The 23,082-nt window shown below is 44.4% G+C and overlaps 1 protein-coding gene across 4 annotated transcripts in view; it reads right to left on the bottom strand.

Annotated features, from left to right (window-relative positions):
- Positions 1 to 1,554: 1,554 nt before the first annotated feature.
- LOC131093575 (excitatory amino acid transporter 4-like) overlaps positions 1,555 to 23,082 on the bottom strand; it is a 38,845-nt gene continuing 17,317 nt past the window's right edge. For 2 of the 4 annotated variants that reach the window (XM_058040798.1, XM_058040797.1), the window contains exons 2-10: positions 15,553 to 15,810; positions 14,544 to 14,681; positions 13,539 to 13,743; positions 12,665 to 12,707; positions 11,796 to 12,136; positions 9,367 to 9,600; positions 8,144 to 8,338; positions 7,579 to 7,713; positions 5,980 to 6,178 (exon numbers count right to left, since the gene is read on the bottom strand). In XM_058040798.1, coding sequence (XP_057896781.1) covers positions 5,980 to 6,178; positions 7,579 to 7,713; positions 8,144 to 8,338; positions 9,367 to 9,600; positions 11,796 to 12,136; positions 12,665 to 12,707; positions 13,539 to 13,743; positions 14,544 to 14,681; positions 15,553 to 15,766 — 1,704 coding nt within the window. In that variant the 5' untranslated portion in view covers positions 15,767 to 15,810. Of the gene's footprint in view, positions 3,218 to 3,886; positions 3,914 to 5,979; positions 6,179 to 7,578; positions 7,714 to 8,143; positions 8,339 to 9,366; positions 9,601 to 11,795; positions 12,137 to 12,664; positions 12,708 to 13,538; positions 13,744 to 14,543; positions 14,682 to 15,552; positions 15,811 to 23,082 lie in introns of those variants that run through there. The other 2 variants (XM_058040800.1, XM_058040799.1) reach the window with 2 other exon arrangements.

Genomic DNA, 23,082 nt, shown 5'->3' with positions numbered 1-23,082 from the left:
CGTAATTTCTCTAATGAGCCTGTGCCACTGCTCCGGCAGCTTCTGTGTAAAAAAGTCTTTCCTGATATTCCGAGGGAGCCTCCCGTGTTTCGTTTTGTGCCTATTGCCTCTTGTCCTGTCACCAGGCACTACTGAGAAGAGCCTGGCTCTGTCTTCACACCTCCCCTAGGTAGGTATTGCTCTACATTTATGAAACCCCCGAGCTTTCCTTCATCAGGCTGCAGTGGCAGGTGCCCCAGCCTTTCCTGATGGGAGATGCCCAGTCCCTCCATCATGTCTGCAGTTCTCCGGACTCTTCATGGTGTGTCCATGGGCACTCATAGTGGGGAGCCCACAGCTGGACACAGCTCGCCAGCCGTGGCCTCCGCAGTGCTCAGGGAAGGCTCCTGTCCCTGCACCTCACCAGGCCAGGACAGGCAGGGGCACAGCAGTGGCTCGGGTTCAACTCGGGCACCGGCAGAGCCCTTAGGTCCTTCTCTGCAGAGCTGCTCTTCAGCTGTTTGGCCCTCGTGTGTCCCGGTGCCTGAGGTTATTCCTCCCCAGCTGTGGGAAATTGCATTTTTTTTCACTGAACTTCATGATATTCCTGTCAGCCCATATTTCCATCCTGTTGAAAGATTAAATTAAATTTAAAGATTCAAAGGAGCCTTGAGACTTGTCTCAGTGGTATTTGGTGAAAAGACAATAGTCAATGGGCACACATTGAAAGACAAGAAATTCTATTTAAACAAATAAAAGCATTTTTACAATGGGGGTGATTGAGTGCTGGAACAATGTGTGGAACGTGCATCCTTGGGGATGTTCAAAGTCCAATCAGACAAAGTTCTGAGCAGCCTGCACAAGTTGCTTCTGCTCTTGAGCAGAGGGGTTTGCACTGGGCATCTTCAGAGACCCCTCAGCCAAGCTGCTGCTACCACACAGGAGTCTGCATGGCTGGGGGGCAGGAGGGGTGGGCTAGATTGCAGATGTACCCCAAGAGGACTATTAGGCCTTAATGGCCCTAAGCAACCTCCCTTGGGACCTGCACCTCAGACCTGCTCATAACTTGCTGTTGTCTTATGGTCTGACTTCTGAGTCTGTGCTGTTGCCTTTCTTGGGTGCTGTGGGACTGAGGATGCCCTTTCCCCAGCATCCCTGTTATTCAGCTTGATTCCTGTCCCTTAGGGAACAGAAAACAAGAACAAGGGATATCAAGAGGAGAACAAACAGCTTTCACTTTCTGCAGATGCTATGCCATTAATGCAACATTTTAGCAAGTAATGTAAAACCATTATTGTTTAAGCCTCTGAGATGGAAGTATGTGTCTATGTGCTGTTTGGTGCAGATGAAGCAAACCTCATGTAGCTTTGTCAGTTTATGGACATATGCCAAAGATGGCATCAAAGAAGAAGCTTTAGGGAAAGTCCTTGTCAAAATCTGAGATTGGTATTTGACCCATGAGGTAGGCACATGGAGATAAGAAAGTATAATACATCATGCGAAAAGTCATGTCTCTGACTTTGGAAGGTCACAGTACTGAGGAAAAAATAGGAAAAAAAAAAAGGAAAAGTATTGTGGAAAAAATTCCCTTTATTTTTCAAATATGGAAACTATCTGTATTAAGACTGAAAATAACAGCATGAAGAAAAAGCCCTCAGGAATTAACAGAGTCAAATTGCACAAATGCCATGAACGCACTGTACAGTACTGATTTCCAGTTCTTCTTTGGGCAGAGCAGAAATACATACAATTTCAGGTCAGTTTTTGTGGGCAGCTCTTCTTACTCCTGGAGCAATGTGCAACATACATAAAGTGACATGTGGCCTAACTGAAAATCCATATTCTTCCTGGATTTTCTCTCTTCAAATTAGTATTGAAGAGGTATGTCCTTATCCAAGAGCTACTTGTGAATTTTAGCATTGAGATAGCTCTCTGTTTCATCCCATCTGTAACCATTAGGAAGAGATCTGTTTGCAAATAGGAGAAACTTAGAAAGTTTCTGCAAGTAGAAGCAGCAGGACTGTAGTAAAGAGTGTATAAGCTCACAAATATCTGGAAATTTTAAAAGACAGTGGATACAATTATAAAAAACTTTTCAATTATCCAGTTTTGAAGGCTGAGTTAGTACAAGGTCAGCACTGGATTTGGAAGAAGTACAAATACTTTAGTATTCTTGACTGAGCTCTGAAAGCTCGGCCTTTGCCAAGACTGATGCAGTGCAAATGGGGGTCTTTGGGATGTGTACAGACAAGGACACAGTGGAGAGTTTTTTCTATACATTGAGAAGTTCTCGTTTCATCACCAGAAGGTACAAGTCTAAATTGGCATGCATTGAGCTCCTTTCTGGGAAATCTGGCTTTGAAAGGCTCGTTACTGGAATGAAGTAGAACAGCCTCAGGGTTTTTTTTTTTTAAGTTTGGGGTTAAATGAGTAAATCCAGGTGTGCACCAAAATGAAATATGCAGCTTTACACATAGTGAGACTCTAATATTGGCTTTCCTTCTTGGATTAGTAACAAAAAATTGGATTCTATGTATACATATGCTTGCACACGCAGACCTCTTTCATATATATTTACTAATATATATGTAAGTATATGCAAATTTCTGACAATATTTTGATGTTCAGGTACTGTAAACAGATAATTCCAATCATAATCTGGTTACAGCATGGGTAAACACTAGAGCTAAGAGCTATAAACTGAATTCTGAAATTCCCAAAGGAATACTGGTTTGCATTGTTGGAAAATGAGGCATCTACTTGTTTTTGCTCTGTTAATCTTGTGTGGAAAGCAGGAAATCACAAATGACAAGGCTTGGTGCATACTGCTTTGTGGGAACATCTGTGAACATGTGGATGCAATGTGGTATGGAGAGTCCCTTTTGTGATATGTGTACATGTCTGCTAACAGGAACTGAAAACAGGTTAGACTCCTGCTGAGTTTTATTAAAGTATCATTAGAATTGTTTCAGATAGCTTTTAGAAATGATTGGGTTGGAAAAACCCTTTGTGATATCTCTAAGCCAGAAAGCACGTGCATATATTATAAAGCCAGAAGGGACCCTTATGACCATCTAGTCTGTGTAACCCAAGCCATAGGACTTCCCAGAATTCATTCCCATTTGAGCTAGAATCCAATCCAACAATCTTCTGATTCATCCTTCAGTTTGCCCTTTTTATACAGGAAGTCACTTCAAGATTAGAATTCAATGTTTTCTTGAAAAGTTGGACAAGTAATCTGAAAAAAAAAAAAAGAAAACCAATAAGCAGTTCAATATGGACAACTTGAAATTACTATACTTTAGTAGTAATAATCAACTGCACAAACACAAGCTGGGAAATTGCTTGATAGGCAGCAGTCCTGTTTAATATGATGTGGGAATTTTCATATATTACCAGTGGACTAGGGTCAATGCTATCATGCTATTGTTAAAAAATAAAGCACTTCATTGGGTTTTATAAGCAGGTCTGTTCTTTATGAAGGTTTAGACTCGTCAGCTGAGCAGTGTTATTGATAAGCTAGTGCTGTCTTAGCTCACTATAGATACAAGCTGATGCAGTGTGTCTGAAAACTCTTTGATTAAGATCCAGTCCTCAGATAGAGCCATCTCATCAAAGTAAGAGTCTAACCTTGCTAAGAGTTAGGATAAGATGAACAGACTTGAGTTTGCTGTATGTATGCATCAGGGGCAGTTATCGTGATCAGCCGATGCATAGCCTGCTAACAACCATGGTAACATGAGTCCAAGGTCTAAATCTTAATGTACAGGAAATATTCTTTCCTCAGTGCTCAGTAATAATAAATCTTTAGTTGGATTGTTGTGTCAAATTTTAGTCATTCCACTTCAAGAAAGATGTGGAACAGCAAGGAGAATGTCCAGAGGAGAGGAACATGAATGATTATTACCTGTGATACATACAGGATCTGTTTAGTCTAGAAAGGAGAAGAGCAGACATTATAAAAGTATTCAAACAAGATTTTAAAAAGTGCTACAAAGAGATGGATAATCATTTGTTATCCAGCTCAGTTGCCTCCTGCTAGAGTAGATGTCTTGTCAAAATAAGCAACCTGCCTTCCACAGTCAGCAAACAACTTGCTGCTTTACAGTGTGGAGCTAGCCACTGCTAAACAGAGCTACAACACACTTCTAGTTACCCTGTTCTGCTACCAGTCTTACATGAAAGAGATGCATTTGTGCATTTATCTCCAAATAATTGCCCAGTCCATAAAAATAGAATACTCTGCCTGCAGGATGTGGAATGTAGCAGCACCAGTATATAACCCTGCAGTTTCTGAACAACTAAAAAGAGCCTCATGATCTGGCATTGAACATCTCAAGAAATGTGTTTGAGGAAGCTTTGTTAGGGCTGGTGATGGCAGCATGGGCAGGTGTGCAGCTGTGATTGGCAAACTTGACTCAGGCAATGCCTCTGAGGTCTTCCTTCCACAATGTGCACCTCTGAGTGTATGGTTATGGCTAGGTATGTAAAACATCAATGTGTAAAGCCAAGGTAGAGGGGTGTAAGTGACATAGTGGGTTGGGAATAATGAGCAGATCTCAAGTTTAAATAGTTCCTCGATGGGTCAGGAGGCTGCTCACTGCTATTCCTGCTCTTAGCTGTTGTTAAAAGCAGGACAGCTGTAATGCAGCAGCCCCAACACTGTGGATCCTTAACATCTTCCTGGTTAAGTTATAGACATTCATTTTTCTGGATGTTCATGGACCTGGATGTTATGGAACAAGTCCTAGTGGTCCTCTTCACTGGTGTGAGAGATACCAGCTGTATTCCTGGCCATGCCAGGGAAGGGGGAGAGAGCAGGTCCCTACTTATATCTTTAGACTCTGAGATGTTATGGATGTAATTTGGGCTTATGTCCAAGTGTGTTAAACAGAAGCTGAATTCCATTTGGTAGGAATCGAAAAATATATCCTGAATTTTTAAGTCTGGGATCTGGCAAACCTGTGCAAGTGCTAAGTGATTTGTCTCTGCCTATAAAAGATAAGGATCTGTAGAAAGATAGAGGTGTTTGAAAGCACATTCCAAAGCAATGTGACTGAGAAGTCACTTCTGAAAATAGGCAGATGACCACAGGAATCATTTCCTTAGGAATCCTGTGATAAGGAGTGAAACTGTTTTCTGAGCAAATTTTGCATAGAAGGGAGTCATTCCTGGCATGGATGTATCACCCAGCTGCTCAGATGGGCAAATTGTTCTTAAACTTTGTGTTTCTCCTCCTAGTTTCAGTAGGATGAGAAGAGCTTGCTAAAGAGAATTTAAGTTAACTGGGTTTTGGCAGAGCTTGGTAGAGGAGTGAGCTGTTTCAAGACTGAATAATGGATATAATAAATTTTGTAACTGTTTGCTTCTTTCACAATCCTTTAGGATCTTCCACTAATGAGAAGCCTATTGATCCCTATTGGTGCTACTAGCCAGCCGTTCCAGCTGTATGATCCCACATTCCTTTAGGAAGTGGGTGACTCTAGTATCTGCAACTAAACAGGTTGCCAGTGGAGTTCTCAGGAAGCCTCAAGTGCATAATCTGTGCAAACACCAGGACTGTGAGCAAGGAGGTAAATGCTAAAAGCTTATTTGGGTGAAGGTACTAACCAGTTGAAGACTTTGCAGCTGTATCTTGCAGGACAGAATTACAGCAACATTTTGGCGCCAGTCCACAGATGGTGGTGTTCCCAACTCACCTGGCTACCTAGTTCAGAAATAAAGGAGCTCCTAGTCCAGCTCCTTCACTAGGTCTTCCATACTCAGGTCTAACTATTGGGCCTCATAAGAATGACTAAATCAGGCTTTCTTTGCACATTAATTTTCTCCTTTTTAATGCCAGTCAGAAATAAGAGAGCAACATGATTAAGGAAGACTGCATGTGGCAGAGGCGATAGAAAAGTGAGCGTCTTGCACAATGGATCTTTCTCTGTCCTCCACTCTGGATTTCTGTTTCATTAATGCTTTTTACAGCATTAATCTGCACTCTGCTGCCCGATTTCACAGTGTTGTCTCCCTCCTGGAGTGCCTGTGGGTGTCATTCTGTGGGCAAACCAGGTGGGAGAGCTGTTCTTTCTCCTGTATCCCAGAATTACCAAGTTCGCAGTCTTGCGCATCCAGCTCATGCCGGGAGAGATGCTCCACAATGCCAGCCCCCAGAGAATCCCCCAGGACATTTGTAGTCGTTCTAAGGCGGTCCCTGAAAAATCAGAGAGAAAAACAAAATAGAGTTCATAGTAGCAGCTAAGGGGATGGAGATTATTTCAAGAAACATATTCAGTGAAAATTTTTCTAAGTCATTCTAATAATGGATACTTCAACACTGATAGGAAAATTACTCCTAGAGAGCCTTCTTTGATTGACATCCCTGAGCTCAAGCCTCATATTCATTCCCATTTTATTGCATTCCCAACTTATTACTGGACAGTTTTGGATTCCACACAAATTAAGATGAAGGTTGCTGTGTTTATACATGGACTCTGTCCTTTCCAAAAGCCTTGCTGCAGACTCAGATGGCCTCAACACATCTGTTTAACTTAAGTTGCATTTTGTTTTACAAAAAGCGCTGAAATTCTGGTGCAATCCTATGACAGCACTGCTGTGGACACAGATTCCCTCAGCATGGGCAGCATGGGGTAAGACAAGGCACCAGATTCTTTGTGCAAAACAGCACACCTAAAAGACCCTTTGCAATGAGATATTCTCCACAACCACAACAGTATGTCAGAGCTGCTGAAGCTGTCACCAGTTCAGCGTCCCATCAGATCCTTCAGTAGTAACAGTGGAGACTGATTGAAATAATCTACTCTGAGTAAGCACAAGAAGTAACCTGGCTTATTAGGATGCAGGGCTCTTCCCAGCCAAGTCTGTTCTTATGCACAATCCACAGGAGAAGTGAAGGTGTTCCGCAAAACTGTTTCCAACTGGTCAGCCATGGCTGGGAGCAGAGTTTGCCTGCTTTGGCTACAAACCAACAATACAAGATACAGAAGAAAAAGGAGAACACTGACACTATTCATCTGTCAGGATTTTGGTATTTGAGAAGACAGAGAGGTGGGACTGTGCACAAATGCATTCTTCAATATGGTTCCTAAGAGCACTCCTACAAAATCACTTGTCCCAAGTGATTTTATTTAAAAGGGAAAGAAAACAAATGAAGCAATGTGGCTGACCAGCTGCACCCTTGTAAACACTCTTCAACTTTGTACAGCCCAGTCTCATCCCTCTCTCAATGTTTGGTAACCCAGAACTATCATTCTGTAGTGTGGATTTGCTTATTATTGGCACAGCTTTTCCCTATGACTCTGCAAATAATTTCTGGATGCATTTTAAATAAAACAAATGGAGGACATTCTATTTGGTCACCAGGCTGATCAGCAAGTGACCTCTGATGCCTTGTGTCACTGAAGCATATGGCAAAGACTCCAGCATGGGCAGAGGGGGCTACTGTGCAAAGGTCTCAGGGACACAGGTGTGTTTTAACCTTAATGGTTCAAGTTAGTGAGTGTGTTTTTAGCAGAGACATCGGGAATACAGATGATGTCTGTAATCACTGGCAGGAATGCACAGATGTGCATGCCTGCTGGGCAAGGAACTTACAGAAACCAGTCCACAGCGATGATCAGTGTAATGTCTTCAGTAGGCAGCCCCACTGATGTCAGCACTATAACCATTGTCACCAGTCCTGCCTGGGGAATACCTGCGGCTCCGATGCTGGCTGCTGTGGCAGTGATGCTGGAGAGAATGGGAAAGCAGAGCTATCAGCAAAGGGAAGAAAAGAGCTGGTCGCCTTTGCAGAAATGTCAGGAATTAGCTCAAACTCATCATTGTCTTGGCAGCCTTTCTGCTCTGGTCATCAAGAAACATAGTCACACATGGGACATCAACATAATGCCAGGCTGCCCCTGCCAGACACCCCCTCATAAAAGACTGCACACCACAGCTTTTCCTAAAACCTGGACATGTGAGAAGGGCCCAAGTAGATCCTCAAAGACATGGTGTCCACATGTGCTTTGACACCTGGATCTGTAGTACAACCCTTCTTTCCCATACTTTTTTTTTTAATTATTGTCTCTTCTGAGCAAAAGAAGAACGTGATCACACCTCAGATAAGCCAACAAAACTGAAACCCTTTCTGTAGTCCCAAAACTCTTTCAAAAGTCACCTTATTGTGATGATTTGCCCAAAGTCAAGTTCATAGTTGTTGACTTGTGCAATGAAGATGGCTGCAAGGGCCTCGTACAGAGCAGTGCCGTCCATGTTAATTGTGGCTCCCACAGGCAGCACAAACCTTGTGATGCGCCTGTCCACACCATTGTTTTCTTCCAGGCACCTGAAGGTTATGGGCAGAGTCGCTGAGCTGAAAGGAATTTACAAAACCACATGAATTGCATGCATGCCAACTTTGGAAGAAGGATTGAGCCTCTGCCTGGTTTATGACTTTACCTGCCTGCTTTTTCACCCTGCCATGTGAGCCAGAGGCCTGAAGCTGCTAGAAGAAAGAACAGTCTAAGCAAGGCTTCCTCAGATACGATGCATGCTGCAGTTACACATTTTGACATGGCTTTTCTCAGGGTGTTGGGACAGGGGCTGTATAACCCTGAGGCTGATGATGCTGGTATAACACCAAAAAAGGAGGATTCAGGGAACATAGGGCAGAGTGTCAAGACCAGAACTCCTTTTTCTGCTGTTAAAAATACTTGAGCCCTTTCTCATCCCTCTCAGTCCATAAGACAAGAATGATACATGTTTGAGAATATATCTTGCAGAGAAAGCAAAGAACTATTTCTGAAAGAGAACATGAACAGGAAAAATGCTGTGTGTTTTAGTATGAGAATGTATGTGGAAGAGCCTGCTATGTGCTTGCCAGGACACCAATATAACAAGAAACATAGCACTTAGTGAAATAAGTTACCTTATTGGCTGTGCAACATGGCAGTGTGAGTCACTGAACATAGTGGTGTTGATGCCTTTGCCCAGGTCTCTATGAAGTTAATGACAGCTGCATACAGTCTGTGTGCCTGAGAGAGACAGGCATGAAAATATCTGCAAGTACATGTGTGTGAGAGGTATGTGCATGTGGAATAGTACTGTGATTCGGCAGGATATTTGTCCTGAACTCAGTATTTCAGTGGTAAGTAAATTCACCCTCCTGGTCAGGAGGAATATGGCCATTCACTGATGGTCAGAGCTGGTCATGTGAGTAGGGCTCCTCAGCAGGGCAAATGGGGACCTTCCCATTCCCAAATGAGTTTGGCTGGTTCACAGCAAAAAGCTGCAAGTGCTAGAAATTGTGAGACCAGAGTGCTGCATTGAGAGCAATGGAATGCTGAGATGTAGTATCTACATAGTATCAGCCCAGACCCCACTCCTACATAGCCATCATACCTGGAGGAGGTGCCCAGGGCTGTGATGAGAGCCTGCAGGAGCCCTGCAATGAACACCCAGGGGTTTCGGTGAGTGACAATGAAGTAGAGCAGAGGCAGGATGCAAAGGGCATGAATGAGGAGTCCAACGATGACAGTGAGTGTGTACATCCCCAGCTGGCCTCCCATCACTGCTAGGTCATCCATCTCCAGGATTTTGCCCGCAATTAAAAACATGATCCCAACTGGAGCATACCTGTGACAGAAACACAAAGTCAATGGTCAGGACTGGCTCCCACACTTTCACACCAGATTTAACACATGCTCTCTGGATAAATCCCCAATAAGCCAGCATACCATGAGTGCTCTCTGAGCCTAATCACTGGATTACACTGCTGGTTTCTTATCTAGAAACCTGGAGAGAGCTGGGACTTGTTTATCCCATGGTCAAAAATCAGCTCTTGGTGCATGCCTGGACACCTCACCACTCTGTTTGGCACACAGCATGGGCAGTGGTGGTTTCCTCCTCCTTTTGGGTTTTCTACATTTCTACAACACTCTTTCTAAAATTGATAAGGAAGATTATGTAGAGAAACCTTCAGAGTCCCTTCCTCTCCTAACAGAGCTTGAGCTGACAGTATTTTTTTTTTTCCTGAGAGGCACAGGAAAGTACAGGAGAAACAGGGAATCAGGGAGTAAAAGCAAGAGTATCCTATAGGCTCTGGGATATCAGCCTTGCTATCTTCAGATGCTCACATTTAGGGAATATGAACATGTACGGATTCCAGATCTGGTGTAACAAGGACTGGACACACCAACACCTGTAAAAACAGCCATGGCTCATATAAAACCCCATTTTGAGGTATCCTGCTATCTTTTCCATTCCTCGTGTCTTTTTCCCCCCGTCCATAACAACGCAGCTGACAAGCAGCACTGAGATTCCACAGAAAATACATAAGTCAGATATGGAGAGAATCATGGGCACTAATATAATAATCAGACCAAGGAAAATTCCAGCTTCATGGCCACATCTCTCAGGGCTGGGACTCTGCAGCTCAAGAGCTCACATGCTTTTCATGCACAAGGCTCAGAGTTCCACATGCCAAACTGCAGCTTAGCCCGGGAGGTTTGGAAAAGTTTCAGGAAAGGATTTAATAAATATTTCATTTCCTCTGATGTTCCTGTTAGAACACATCCTTGGCTGCAGCCAGTGATCAGATCTCCCCAGGAAAAACAAGCTCCTGGGAGATGGTCTGCAGAGTGTGGCTAGTGGAAGGCATGCAGGGGCAGTGTCCCAGGTGTAATCAATATTCTATACATAAACACCCTGCCTTCCTTCATCTAAAGGGAGGTTTAAGGAGGGGTGTCGAAGGTCTCTGGACTAGTATGCATGTCTATTTGTTCCACTGTGCTCATGCTCTCGCTTCTGTGCCCCCAGGCAAGTCTTACCTGTTCTTAGGAAAGCAAAGCCCCAAATTCTGGTTCAGACATGGAGTAAAGGGTCCTGGGGGCGTGGGGCTTCCCAACATCTCCTATGAGCTCTGGGATATTCTTCCCCTTTATGCCTTTTTCTGTAAGGCCTGTCCCGCTGTGCTCAGGACTTTGCTTTGAGATACAAGACTGTGACTTATAAGACTTAGAAGACTTCCAAGGAAAGGAAGCTGGAGTGATCTAAAATGGAGAAGGTGTCAGGCTGATAGTTTTCTTCCCTGTCAGACACTTGCACGTATTCTGCCAAAGCTGCATCTGTCCTTTTGCAGTACCTGACAAAAGTTTGAGCCCCAACTGGGTAAAAAGCTTAAAATAACAATACTTGGTAAAATGCTGTCTTCTAGAGTCTTGTCTCAGCAATGCCTTCTTTGTCTGCACCATGTGTCATAGGCAGCCTTACACAGAAAGCAATGAGCAGCTGAGCTCCAGAGGAGTCATGATCTGGGAAGGATCTGAAAGGAAGTAACTTTGAGCTGATCCTCTCAACCCAGCTCAGCTCTCAGAGCTATTGCATTACTGCATACATCTGCTACCCTGAAAGCAGGAAAGGGGCAAAGGGTTACTGTGATTCATAGCTAAGTCAAACTCCTGGAACACAGCTGGAAGGAAAGCTTCTGGTGAGAAAGCCCCACACCCTACTCCTCTTGGTAAGGCTAGGAGATCTTCCACTCCAGATCTCTGGTCTTCCAAGGATGTTTCCAGAGGCCTCAAGAAAAGCAAGTCCTGGTATACCTGATCTTTCTAAGGTATAAACAAAAAAAAAAAAAACAAACCAGGAAATGAAATGTGAACAAATATCCCATCCAGACTTTTCCCTCCAGCCTGATGGAGCCAAAGTAGAGCTGTGCCCATCTGCTTTTCCTGTCTTGTGCATGAAATCCTTAAAGCTACCCCACTTCTCATCATGTCAATAGAAACTGCACCTGCAGACCTCCTGCTCCAACCGGCCGTGCTCCTCACCAGATGATAATGGCCACCAGCCTCATGATGGCTTCGTTGAGGCAGTTAAAGAACTCCCGCAGGGCCCGTCCCTTCTGCTTCATGCTGCCGATCATCAAACCGAAGCACATGGAGAACACTACCAGCCCCAGCGCGTTCACCCCATTGGCTGAGCCTGGGATGGGAATGACTTCTTCAAAGGTCAGCACCTCGGAGATGGTTCCCAGGGCATGAGTGACATTCTCCATGATGCTGGTGAAATTCTCAGGCACAGGGATCTGAGTGGTTACCACACCTGCTGTGGCATTGCTGCTGTGGAGGATGGTTCTGGTGAAGACCCTGGTGCTGTACTGAGTCTTGTACTGAAAAGACACAGATTATCAAATGCACTCACAGGCTCCAGTTCAGATGATCAGGACACATGCTGGGCTCTTAAATGCTTTGCCTGTTCTCAAGGTCCCCAGTTTAGTGCTTTCACCAGAAAGGTCAGAAAGTTCATAGAGCAGAAGGTCAGAAGAGACCATTAGAGCATCTCATGTCGCTAGAATTGAGATATTCTGGCTTCTCTGATAACCTTTTGTGCTGCTTCTAAGGGCACTAGCACTGCAGAAGAGATAGATTCTTGGAGAATCTATTCCATATCACTGCCATCCCAAGCTTGCAACCCGAGATCATGCAAACCCTTCCTGCCTCTGTGGGATGGGAGGGAGGTTGAAGCCCCCATGTACAGACAGTTTGAAAAGCTTGCATGGGGGATGCTATAATACAGACTAGCGTTTGCAGTGCCTCCTGCAGCAGTCAGACCTGGGGAATAAAGTGCTATTCCATCCCTCAGAGAAGTAGATAGGACCATGGTCCAGGGTACAAGGTGCAAAGATGAGATTTCATACCTGTTTGAAGCAGGCTTCTACCAGGTTGGGTGGGAACATATTCCTACAGTAGATAAAACAAAGAAAGAGTTATTGTCCTGTTGACCTAGGAAGAAAACATGGGCTTCCTGGCCAACTTCTTTGTCCTGCAGCAATGTCTGAGGTCACAACTTTCACAATGTCCACTTAAGCCCTTTTGGTCTGACTGACAGAAGAAGGGAATATGCTGATCTTGCAACTTGTCAGACTTCCACTACATGCATTCAGACTCCAGAAGGTTATTCAGGTATGTGGAAAGAGATGACACACATACTGCCCTGGGATATAGGTACATTGTAAAACCATCATCAAAGCAAACCGAACCTTGAAACAATACCATACTACAATGATTAATACACTGCCTTGCTCTCAGCTTCACCTCTACAGCTGTCATGTGAGCTCTCTGTTATCCACCTCAAAAACCACTTGACATGGTACAGCTTTGCAATTCACTGAGTAAGGTCACAGCAAGGGAAGAAAAGGCAATGTCTTAGGAACCGCTTCCTTGATTTCCTTTGTCATTAAAGATGGATATTTGGAGTAGCCTTTGCCAGGTGAATTTCTGAAACCTAGGTAGCCCACTGATGGTTTTAATTTCTTGTTTTGTGGAGCACACCATGACCTCTTACATTAATACCTCTGGAGAAGGGCTGGATTCCAGGCCATGTACTCAGTCTCAGAGTGGCAAAGCCAGTTAGCTAGACTAAACTAGAAATACTGGGCTTGCCAAGACTCAGCCTTTAACCTCTTTCCCTAAGACTGTATGCTTAAAGCTGTGATACTTCAAAAGGATGCTCCATGGAGGAATGTAATCTCACTGATATAGTCTCAACATGAGACCATCTTGTTTACCTACCTCACCAAGTCCATGAAGGCATCTGTAGTCTGCACCTGCTCAATTCTGCCTTCTCTGTGAAGTTTGTCCTTGGATCCTTTTCCTGGGTGTATGATGATCACCATGAAGATGCCAATGAAGACAGCTATGATTGTGGTCACCATGTAGTAGATGATAGCCCGCATCCCCATCTTCCCTGAGACTCTGCTGTCCAGTGAGGCCATTCCTGGGATGTCACACAGAAAGACTATGTGAGGAAGCCTATCATCTTAGAGATAAAAGGAAAGCTTGAGGAAGATTCAAAGGGTGCAAGGCTTGTGCATGATTTGGACAGGGAGCCAAGGTCTCTAGGAAGCACAGCCTACAAGGAACAGAATTTGGAGTTCCAGGGTAACGTTGATATGGAAGAATGTGGCTTGTGATCATGAAGAAGCATAGCACTGGTGGATCTTAGTCTGCATTTGAGAATGTAGCAATTTTCTTTTAAAGCTCTCAGAAGGGAAATTAGCCCCTCCTAGTACATTGGGCCTTTCAATCCCTAATGGTGGGAGGTTTCAGCAGGTGGAACACCTTGCAATCCCTACTGCTGTCGGAAAACTTGTCTGTCATGTCTTACTTGAGGATCTGGGTGAAACAAGCCCTCCAGCCAGTGATCAAATTCAATCCTTTTGGACTAACAAAAATTAACCTTCTCCGGGTTGGAGAAAACCTGAAATTTACTTGGGCAACAAACACGGAGCCATTTGAGGTTATGTAGGATTAAATCCTTGTTAGTGCTGGGCATTGGAATCACTGCATTGTGTTCTCCCCAGTCTTCTGAGAAAGCACAAGTTCTTCTGCTTCTCTGCACTACTACTGAGCCAGCAGGGGTCTCAGTGTAGATCATGTTCCCTATGGCTGTGGATTCAGGCTCGTCATTACTAGCCAAGCTAATCCAAGCACCTCCACCTGGGTCATGAAGAGGTACCCCAACAACAGCTTTGCTGACCACTGTCTTGGCTGAAAGCAGCAGAAAGTACTTCTCACCTGTAATCAAGCTAGAGACAATGAGAGGAAGAACCAGCATCTGGAGCATACGCATCAGCAGCTCGCCAGGGAAGGAGAAATACTTGATCTGGCGATAGGTCAGCTGGTAGGGCCGGAGGGAGAAGGCCAGGATAATTCCTGTGGATCAGCAAGGGATCAGAATGGAAGTGGCACAGTGTGACCCAGTGGTCTGTCCCTCAGTCCTACAATGTGTTTTTTCTCTTCTCATTTACTCTCAGTTGTTCTTCTTTACAAAGGAACAAATGGTCATTTTCTAAAAGGCTATCATCCAGTTTTTATTATATGCTCTCTCTCTCTCTCTCTGACGTATTTATATGCAGAGGAGTCTTGTGCAAAACCACAGGTCTCCTTGTTCCCTATTGGTCTTCCTCTATTGCTCTTCTGGAGTCTGTTCCCAGGAAGCTCATTAATACAAAATGCTGTGATGAGAGAGATGATCTCACAGACTAAAATAAGTGTGACTACATAGGTCAGATTGTTTGTCTACCCACCTCTTAAAGCTGAGTTCAGCCAGTTAGAGTCATGTAGCCTGGATCAAAAGCTAGGGACAACCTGCTATCTGCTAAGCAGATTTGGTTTGCATTGTATCACAGCCATTTGCAGCATTTCTGGTCCTGTCAGGCTACAGTTTTGGGACAAATCTGAAAAGCCCTTGTGCCTACAGCTGCACTCACAAGATACCTCTGAATAAACCCGGATGATTTGTACAAGGATTGGTTGAGTTGGACCATCAAACTCTTTCTATCATAGAGTGTTTCTATACTGCGCTAGAAAGGATCAACAAGGACTCCCTCCCACATACACACTCTCTGTTGGGTCCCTTGCTCTTGCACAAAAGTACTCATTATGTGGGCAGCACTTTGAGCTGCCATCTCATCAGCTTCAACTCCTCAGTCAAATCGCTGTGATAAAATAAAAATCTTCGTAAAATAAACAAACATTTCCCCATATTTATAAATGGTGCCTGGTGTTGCCACCAGCTCCATACCTAGTAGGACCGCAGCAATGGTGAAGAGGACGAAGGCATTTCTCCTGAAGAAGCTTTTAGCACTCTCAGCAGTGATGTTGTGCATCCGCTTCTTGGCCCGCGCCGCCCGCTTGTGCACAGCCTGCTGGAACCGCTGCACCCGGCTGTCGGTGTGGAGCCGCTTGGCTGCATCCTCGTTGAGGAACAGGCTGTTGACGTGGCTCTGCTCGCTCATGGTCAGCACAGCTCCTTAGTCCTCCAGGCACAGCTCTGCCTAGGCTGGGCAGGGAGAAGTACAGGCAGGAAAGCATAAGCTGTAGCACACCTTGCCTTCGTCTTTAGGTCATTTCCCTGGGGCCTGCTTGCAAAGGTTTATTTAAAGCTGATTAATGACCTCCTCTGACCATCTGCAAGGAGCAGCCCTTGGTGAAGGGCATGTAAAGGGCTGCCAGGGTCTTGTCACTACTGCTTTGGTGCCTCTAGAGAATCTCTGGCCCCTATAGCACCCAAGCTGGACTGAGGAGTGTTTTATGTTGGCCCGGGCAGCCAGAATGGGCTCCGCAGCCAGCCAGGCTTGTTCAAAGTTTGACCACTTTGGAATGGAATTAATTTTTATCACCTGGCAACAAACTCTCCTCCCATACACCACTCTTCCAAAGAAAACCAAGCAGCAAACAACATTTCTGATGGACCTCCAAGGTGGACAAGTCCCTACCACAACAACCTTCCCCATGACAGCAATTGGTGCTGGGTGTTTCTGCAGAAAGGAACATTATCCCCTTGCTTTACATGAAGTCTGAGGATAAGACTTTATTTACTGACTTTCCTTTGAAACACAACAGGACTTTAAAGTAGTATCTCTTGTCAAACTCCACTAATGGGATGAACCTGATGTTCTGTCTTGATAAATACTAAGACTGAAATCAAACCTACTCCAAAGAGATAAATAAAGAACGAATTCTGCTCTGTTGCCAATTGGCTGAAAGGCCTGGACAGTCTACTGTACTTTATCTGTTTAGTTTTTACTGTTATTTCTATATTCCTCAGAACAGAAGAACAAGGAGGCTGCACAGGCAAATCAGTCCCCTCTAGGGTGCTAGAAGGCACCAGCCACCCAAACAGTTCACATAGTGAGGAAGATTATTGCTGGACTATGCAGGTGCCATTTTCCTTCTGTCACTGTGCCTTGACAGATGGAAGGTCTGAAAATTATTCTTATTCCCAGGAATTTGTAAAGGTAATACAAACCTAAATGAAACCAAAGAAGAACAAAGTCACCTTATCACATCAGCAAGTGCTGGAAAACCTTTGGTGTTGCAAGTCAAATAAGACCTAGTCCATTTGTAATCCTAAATTTAAATCAAAGAAACCCTTAAAATTGAGACTATGTTCTCCATAAATTACACACCTAGTATCTTCCACTTGGACCCAGATAAATGCCTATAGTGAACTGAAGACATTGCCCTCAAGAGGAGCGTCTTTGTGGTACAAGATTGCAAGGTCGTGCACAGAAGGTGGAGATCAACCTCCATTCTGAGACAAGGTTTGTTTGCATAGATGCTAATGCCTTCATGAGGTTCAGAACAGCAGACACATCTGAGGTGGCCCAGCCAAGTCACTCTAAGCCCCCCCAAGGCTAAGCTGCACAAAGGCCACTGGCAAAGAGGATGTGTATTTGCTGCAGGAACCTAGCAGTGCTGCTGTGGTCACCCCAGCTTTTAGGTCAGCAAACAGCATTCCATGGATTTTGATCCACTTGTTCCAGCTTGACCAAGCATTCCATTCCTTACTATTACCATTACCTTACCATTACCCCACTTTTATCTGTTGGAGACAATACACACCAGACTGTGTGAAAAGTTTGCCTATCTTCCTTCCTTTCACTGCCAGTCCTGTTTTTCACAGCTACACCTGAGAAAAAGAAATGGCAATATTCATTCAGTTCATTGAGATTGTGCCACCTGAACCTGACAGTAGGTTTAGAAACTATGAATTCAATCCCCTTGTGTCCCACAATAAACTTGTATCATTTATAGCCTTTCAGATATAGAGTTCAACAAATGATCCAGGACAGGTGACACTGGAACACATCTAGGTGGGTTTAAATGTCTCCAGAGGGAGACTCCATGACCTGCTTGGGCAGCTGTTCCAGTCGTCTCCCACTTTCAATGTCAGGAAGTGCTACCTCATGCTGACATGGAACTTTTTGTGGTTTCGTTTGAGGCCATTACTCCTTGTTCTCTTGCTTGGGCATTAGGACTTCCTAACATCCAGTCTGATCATTCCCTGGCACGACTTTGGACCATTCCCAGTTGTGCTGCCCCAGGATCTCAGAGAGAACAGTCCAGCACCTCCCTCTCCACATTCCCTCCTGAGGAAGCTGCAGAAAGCAATGCATCCCAGCCTCTGTTTCTCTGAAGGAGAAAAGCTCACTCAACTGCTCCTTGTAGTCCAGTTCTTCACCAGAAAGTTCACCCTACATTCCCTTCCCCTGGACATGTTTGAGGACCTTCACAGGTCCCTCTCTGCTCTTCAGCTGCTCCTCTCCCAGTTTAGACTTGTACTCAGTGTTACTCCCTCCCAGCTGCAAAAAATAGCACTTGGACTACTTCCATTTCATGCCTGAGATAGCCCAACGGTCCAATTCATCAAAATTCTCCTTTGAGGCCTCTTGTTCCTCAAGAAAGTCAATGGCACCTCCCTGTTTGATTTTGTCAGCAAGCTTGCTAATGAGACATTCAATTCCTGCATCTGGATCATGGATAAAAATACTGAACAATACTGGTCCCAGTGTTAAGCCCCAAGGACACCACCAGTGACCACTCACCAGCCAGACACAGCCCCATTCATTACAACCATTCAAGCCCTGCTGTCCAGCCAGCTCTTTACACTGCACACCATCAACTTGCCCCTCCCACAGCTGGACAACTGTCCAGAAGGATGCTGTGAGGGACAGTATCAAAAGCTGCACTAAAGCCAGGAAAACTGCATGCACCACTTTCCCTTTATCAACTTGGGGTGTGACCTCGTCCTAGAAGGAAATCAAACTGGTCAGAGAGGACTTTTTCTCTGTAAATCCATGTTGAAGGTTGCATTATTCTTCAAATACTTTTCAGTAGTATTCAGTAGGACCTTCTCCATTATCTTTCTAGCAACTGAGGTTAGACTCATTGGTCTTTGTTTAGTTCTTTGTGTCTTCCCTTACACCTTTCTGGTAGATTAGAATAACACTGGCTTGCTTCTCAGTCAGCAGGGATGCCATGTGGCTTCTACAGTAGAGCAACCGAGGCAATCACTTCCAAAAGAAGAACCACCAGAGAAACTTTTGAGGCCCAGACACTCTTCTTCTTACTACCAAATGACTCACTCTTCATCAAATGACCCAGCACACATTGGTAATGTGAAGTACTACCTTACTTTGACATGGAAAGCTCCAAACAGTTTAGTGAAGTCAAAAGACACATTGATTACTGTAAAATCACCCACTTCAGACTTTCTACACACAAACCAAACTTTTCCTTTGCTGTGGTGACCTGAGAGAAGACCCATGTTGAGTAGGGAAAAGTGGGCTCCTCCTCCTGCAAACCTTGCCTTTCTTAGAGTTGGACCATACCACAGCAATGGCACAATTTTCTGTACAGGGAAGGTGGGAGCAGAACCCACAGATATAAAAGGACTCACATGATTTTTTCTCCAGATGTCTCCCCATCTGGAAAATGTATTTTTGTCTGAACAAAATGAAATTTCTATTTTGATAGGAGAAACTACAGGATTAATCATTAGATCCCATGTTGAACCATGTGTTCAGCTGCCTTTTAGAGCAAAAGTTATTGCACCGAAGGAACTCATTAGCAGATCTTGCTCCTTTGATGTCCCCACCCTCTTGCTGTCTTGCTCCCTTTCTCTATTTGCATATTTTGCAACAGAGCAGCCCCCTCCACAGCACATTCTCTCTGTGATGCTGGTCTGGAATTTTGTAAATGTTCTATTGCATGAGCAGGAAGTTCTCAGACTCTTGCAGTAAAGTCACAAAAATTCTCTTGCCCATGGCTTGGATTTTCCTTCTTGTGAGGAAGAAGGTGGCTTTGCTCTCTCAGTGAAGGTTGTTCTATCAGTGACTGCGTCACCAGTCTCCACTCTGCCAGAAACACCAAGATATTTGACAGAGTATTTTTGGAGGTAACGACAAGGTTTGAGCAGGGAGCACAAGATATTTTGCAAGAAGAATCAATGTTGCAAAACTAGTACCTAGTTCCTGGCACTGAGGTTTCACATAAACAGAGGAATTTTGGCTATTTTAAAGTATCTGTCTGATGTTGGTGAAAGTAAAAAATGGGAAGGAAGGCTTCTTCACTACATTTTGTCCTGCTCTTTGCAGATTTTTCTGTGTTTATCTCCCCATCTACCCAAGGAGATTTCCAACATGGGGGGAGGAGTGCAATAGAGCTTAAGCACTTATAAAAAGCTAGAAAACAGGGAAGCTCTGAATCAACTGAGATGCATCTGTTCCACGTTGTACTGAACATTGAAGAACATCTGTCCTCTTTATCTTTTGTCTCTGTTAAAGCAGCCAACATCAGAAAAGCCGACATCAAAAAAGCATTCAGTGTGCAGCATCTTCCTGTGAGCATGTTTTAAAGATAGAAGGTATTAAAATTCTGGTTGAAGGGAGATTGGAGATAGCCACGGCACACTCACAGTGCTGGAGAGCCAAATGTGGAAGCATAGGGCAGATTTGCATCCCCTTCTCACAAATTGTATAATTTTGGTCCCACAAAGTTCCACATTCAAAATCTGAGAGTAAAATATTGTACACAGCAGAGAAACTTCTTGAAATAGTATCTTGAATGTAATCTTTGACAACAGGCTCTGTAAAGACACACAGCCTCCCACATTTTGACCATGCCCCTCTCCCAGAGAAAAGGCCAGCTTGTTTAAAAGAAGAACTAGGGAAGCAGGAGAAGTAAAAAGCAATGTTCAAATGCATCTAGTTGAAGGAAAATCCACATCAGTAAGGATATGGCTTCAGTGTCAGATCAGTCAGGGTTTTAAAAAACTTTTGTAAAGGCTCATGCATGAAAGGTTTTTAAAGCAATGGATATGAAAGGGAATGAAAGGGGAGATCCCCTTTTCATCATCACTTTTGGTGACAGGATGCCAACAGAGATTTCAGTTGAGATTTCCAAAAAGAAAGTGTGCAGAGGGCTGAGCTGTCCATCTGATCACAAGTGACAGGAAGAATGATCTGCTCTATGCATAAATGAAAAGCAGTAAACACAGAAAGAAAAACTCTCCATTCGTTTCTTTGTGAGTTGACTCACAAAGAAACTGGAAAGACCCAGAAAAGCACAGACTGACAGAAGAAAGTACTAGGAATTATTTGGAAGACATTAGGGGACAAAGAAGAAAATAGTTCATCCCTGAGAGGATGAGTGGCAGCTGGGATGGAGTTAATTTTCCTCCTAATAGTTGGTACAGTGCTGTGTTTGAAATTTAGAGTGAGAATAATCTCAGACTTTGTCTTCTGATAAAGGGAAAATGCCAAGACATGAATCTCACTTGTGGGAGTGATACAGCTTTCACATTGCAACATTAAATGCTTGAAACTTGTATTTAGAAACCCATATACATATCTTAAATATTATTACATCACAACAACAGAAGAAAAATTAAATTATTCGGACAAATTTCAAGTTGCTTGCTGAAGAAATTTTGCATTTAACTCAGATTCTAGGAAAGCTGCTGTGCAAGTCTTCAATTACTTACTTTGTTGTGCAGGCTCAGCTTCAGAAAAAACCCAGCTTGATTGTTATAAAGCTGTCATCACTGAAATGTTTCTGCATTCAGTTATTAAAACATCAAGAGGCAGGCTATAAGTGTTTATAAATTTTTCTTCATGTGCTGCAAAGTTTTGCACTGTCTGTATTAAGAGAGTTTGCATCCATGGGAGCTCACAAGCAAGCTCCTCCTGAGCCGTGCATGTGTCAGACTATCCGCAGAGTTGGAGGGCAGACTCTCCTCAGAAATGCACTGGTCATGAATCCAGCCTGTCCCCGGGGCAGTCTCTGTGTTCCACGGTGCTGGGGGAGCCCTGCAGAGCCCCGTGGGTGCGGTGCCTGCACTGGGCAGTGTCAGCACAGAGCAGAGCCCAGTGCTGGGGCAGTAGGGCTGCATCTGCAGGAAAGATCTGGGCAGAGCTGGAGGAGATAGTTTGCATCTGCATATGCAGATCTAGACAGCATGTAGATCTGCAGAGGGCACAGTTCCACATGGAAAACATCTCTCAAGAGGTCAGGGCAGTGGGGCTGGCCAGAGGAGGTCAGTTCTGTGGAGCAGTGATACATTGAGTTTTGCCAGGGAGAATAGACAGTTCTGCTGCCTGCAGAGAAGCTGTTTGACTGTTTGGAACCAAAGGGGATTATTCTCTGTTTCACGTGAGTTTCTCATGCTTTAATACCATTTCATGGCAAGAAGAAAAACTACATGTAGGGAAATAAAAATAAATCTACTTCATGCCGGTATGCAACTCTGCCCTCATTCCAGAGACATGCAACAGCTCAGAGGACACAAAGAAGCAAGTGCTCTGAGCATGGGGGTGGGCTGCAGAGATCTCTGGCCTAGCTTTGTCCAGGTAATGGTTAGAGAAAGGCCGTGGTGGATGAAGAAATATATCTGACTACTTTAAATGGTCCAGACAAAACTCAACATCAAACCCCTAATATTAGTTTCTTAAGGCCTGCATCTGGTACATCACCCCTGGGACCACAGAACTCCCAGGACATCCCAGGTGGGACCAGCACTAGAGTCCAGAAACTCTGCTGTGCTTGTGCCAGCAGGTTGAGAGAGGTGATCCCTCCCCTCTGACTCAGCACTGATCAGGCCACAGCTGGCATGCTGTGTCCAGGTCTGGGTTTCCCAGTATGGATATAGGGAAAAGAGTCCACTGAAGGACTGCAAAGGTGATGGAGGGACTGGGGCATCTCCCATGAGGAAAGACTGGGAGATCTGGGACTGCTCAGCCTGAAGGAGAGAAGGCTTGGGGTAGGTCTTATCAATGTATACCTGCAGGAAGGGTGTGAAGAATTCAGTGCCAGACCTTTCTCAGTGTTGCACAGTGACCATGAGAGGTGGCAGACATGAATTGAAGTACCAGGAAATTCTCCTTAAGAATAAAGAGTCTCTTTGCTACTGCAAGACAGACTGAACACTGAGGCAGGTTGCCCAAAGGGGCTAGCAGGGTGTTCTCCATTCTTGGAGGTATTCAAAAGCTGTCTGTTCACAGTCCTGAGCAACCAACTGTGTCTGACTCTGTTTTGGGCAGAGGGATTGCACTAGATGATGTTTAGGGGTCCCTGCCAACCTCAGCAATGCTGTGACCTTCCTTCTGCTGATGTGCTGTGAGACAAAGCTTTATGAGACTTCAGACAGCACTGACACATCCTGTCCATGGCAGTGTCCTGGAGGTGATTTACATTTATAATTAGCACAGAGACATGGTTGGTTCTCCACTCTCCTCTCGCCCTCTGACCCCTGCACAGTACATCTGTACCG

Source organism: Melospiza georgiana, chromosome 26 (genome assembly GCF_028018845.1).
Source record: "Melospiza georgiana isolate bMelGeo1 chromosome 26, bMelGeo1.pri, whole genome shotgun sequence".
Lineage (NCBI taxonomy): Eukaryota > Metazoa > Chordata > Aves > Passeriformes > Passerellidae > Melospiza > Melospiza georgiana.
This window is presented reverse-complemented; position numbering and strand designations above follow the sequence as displayed.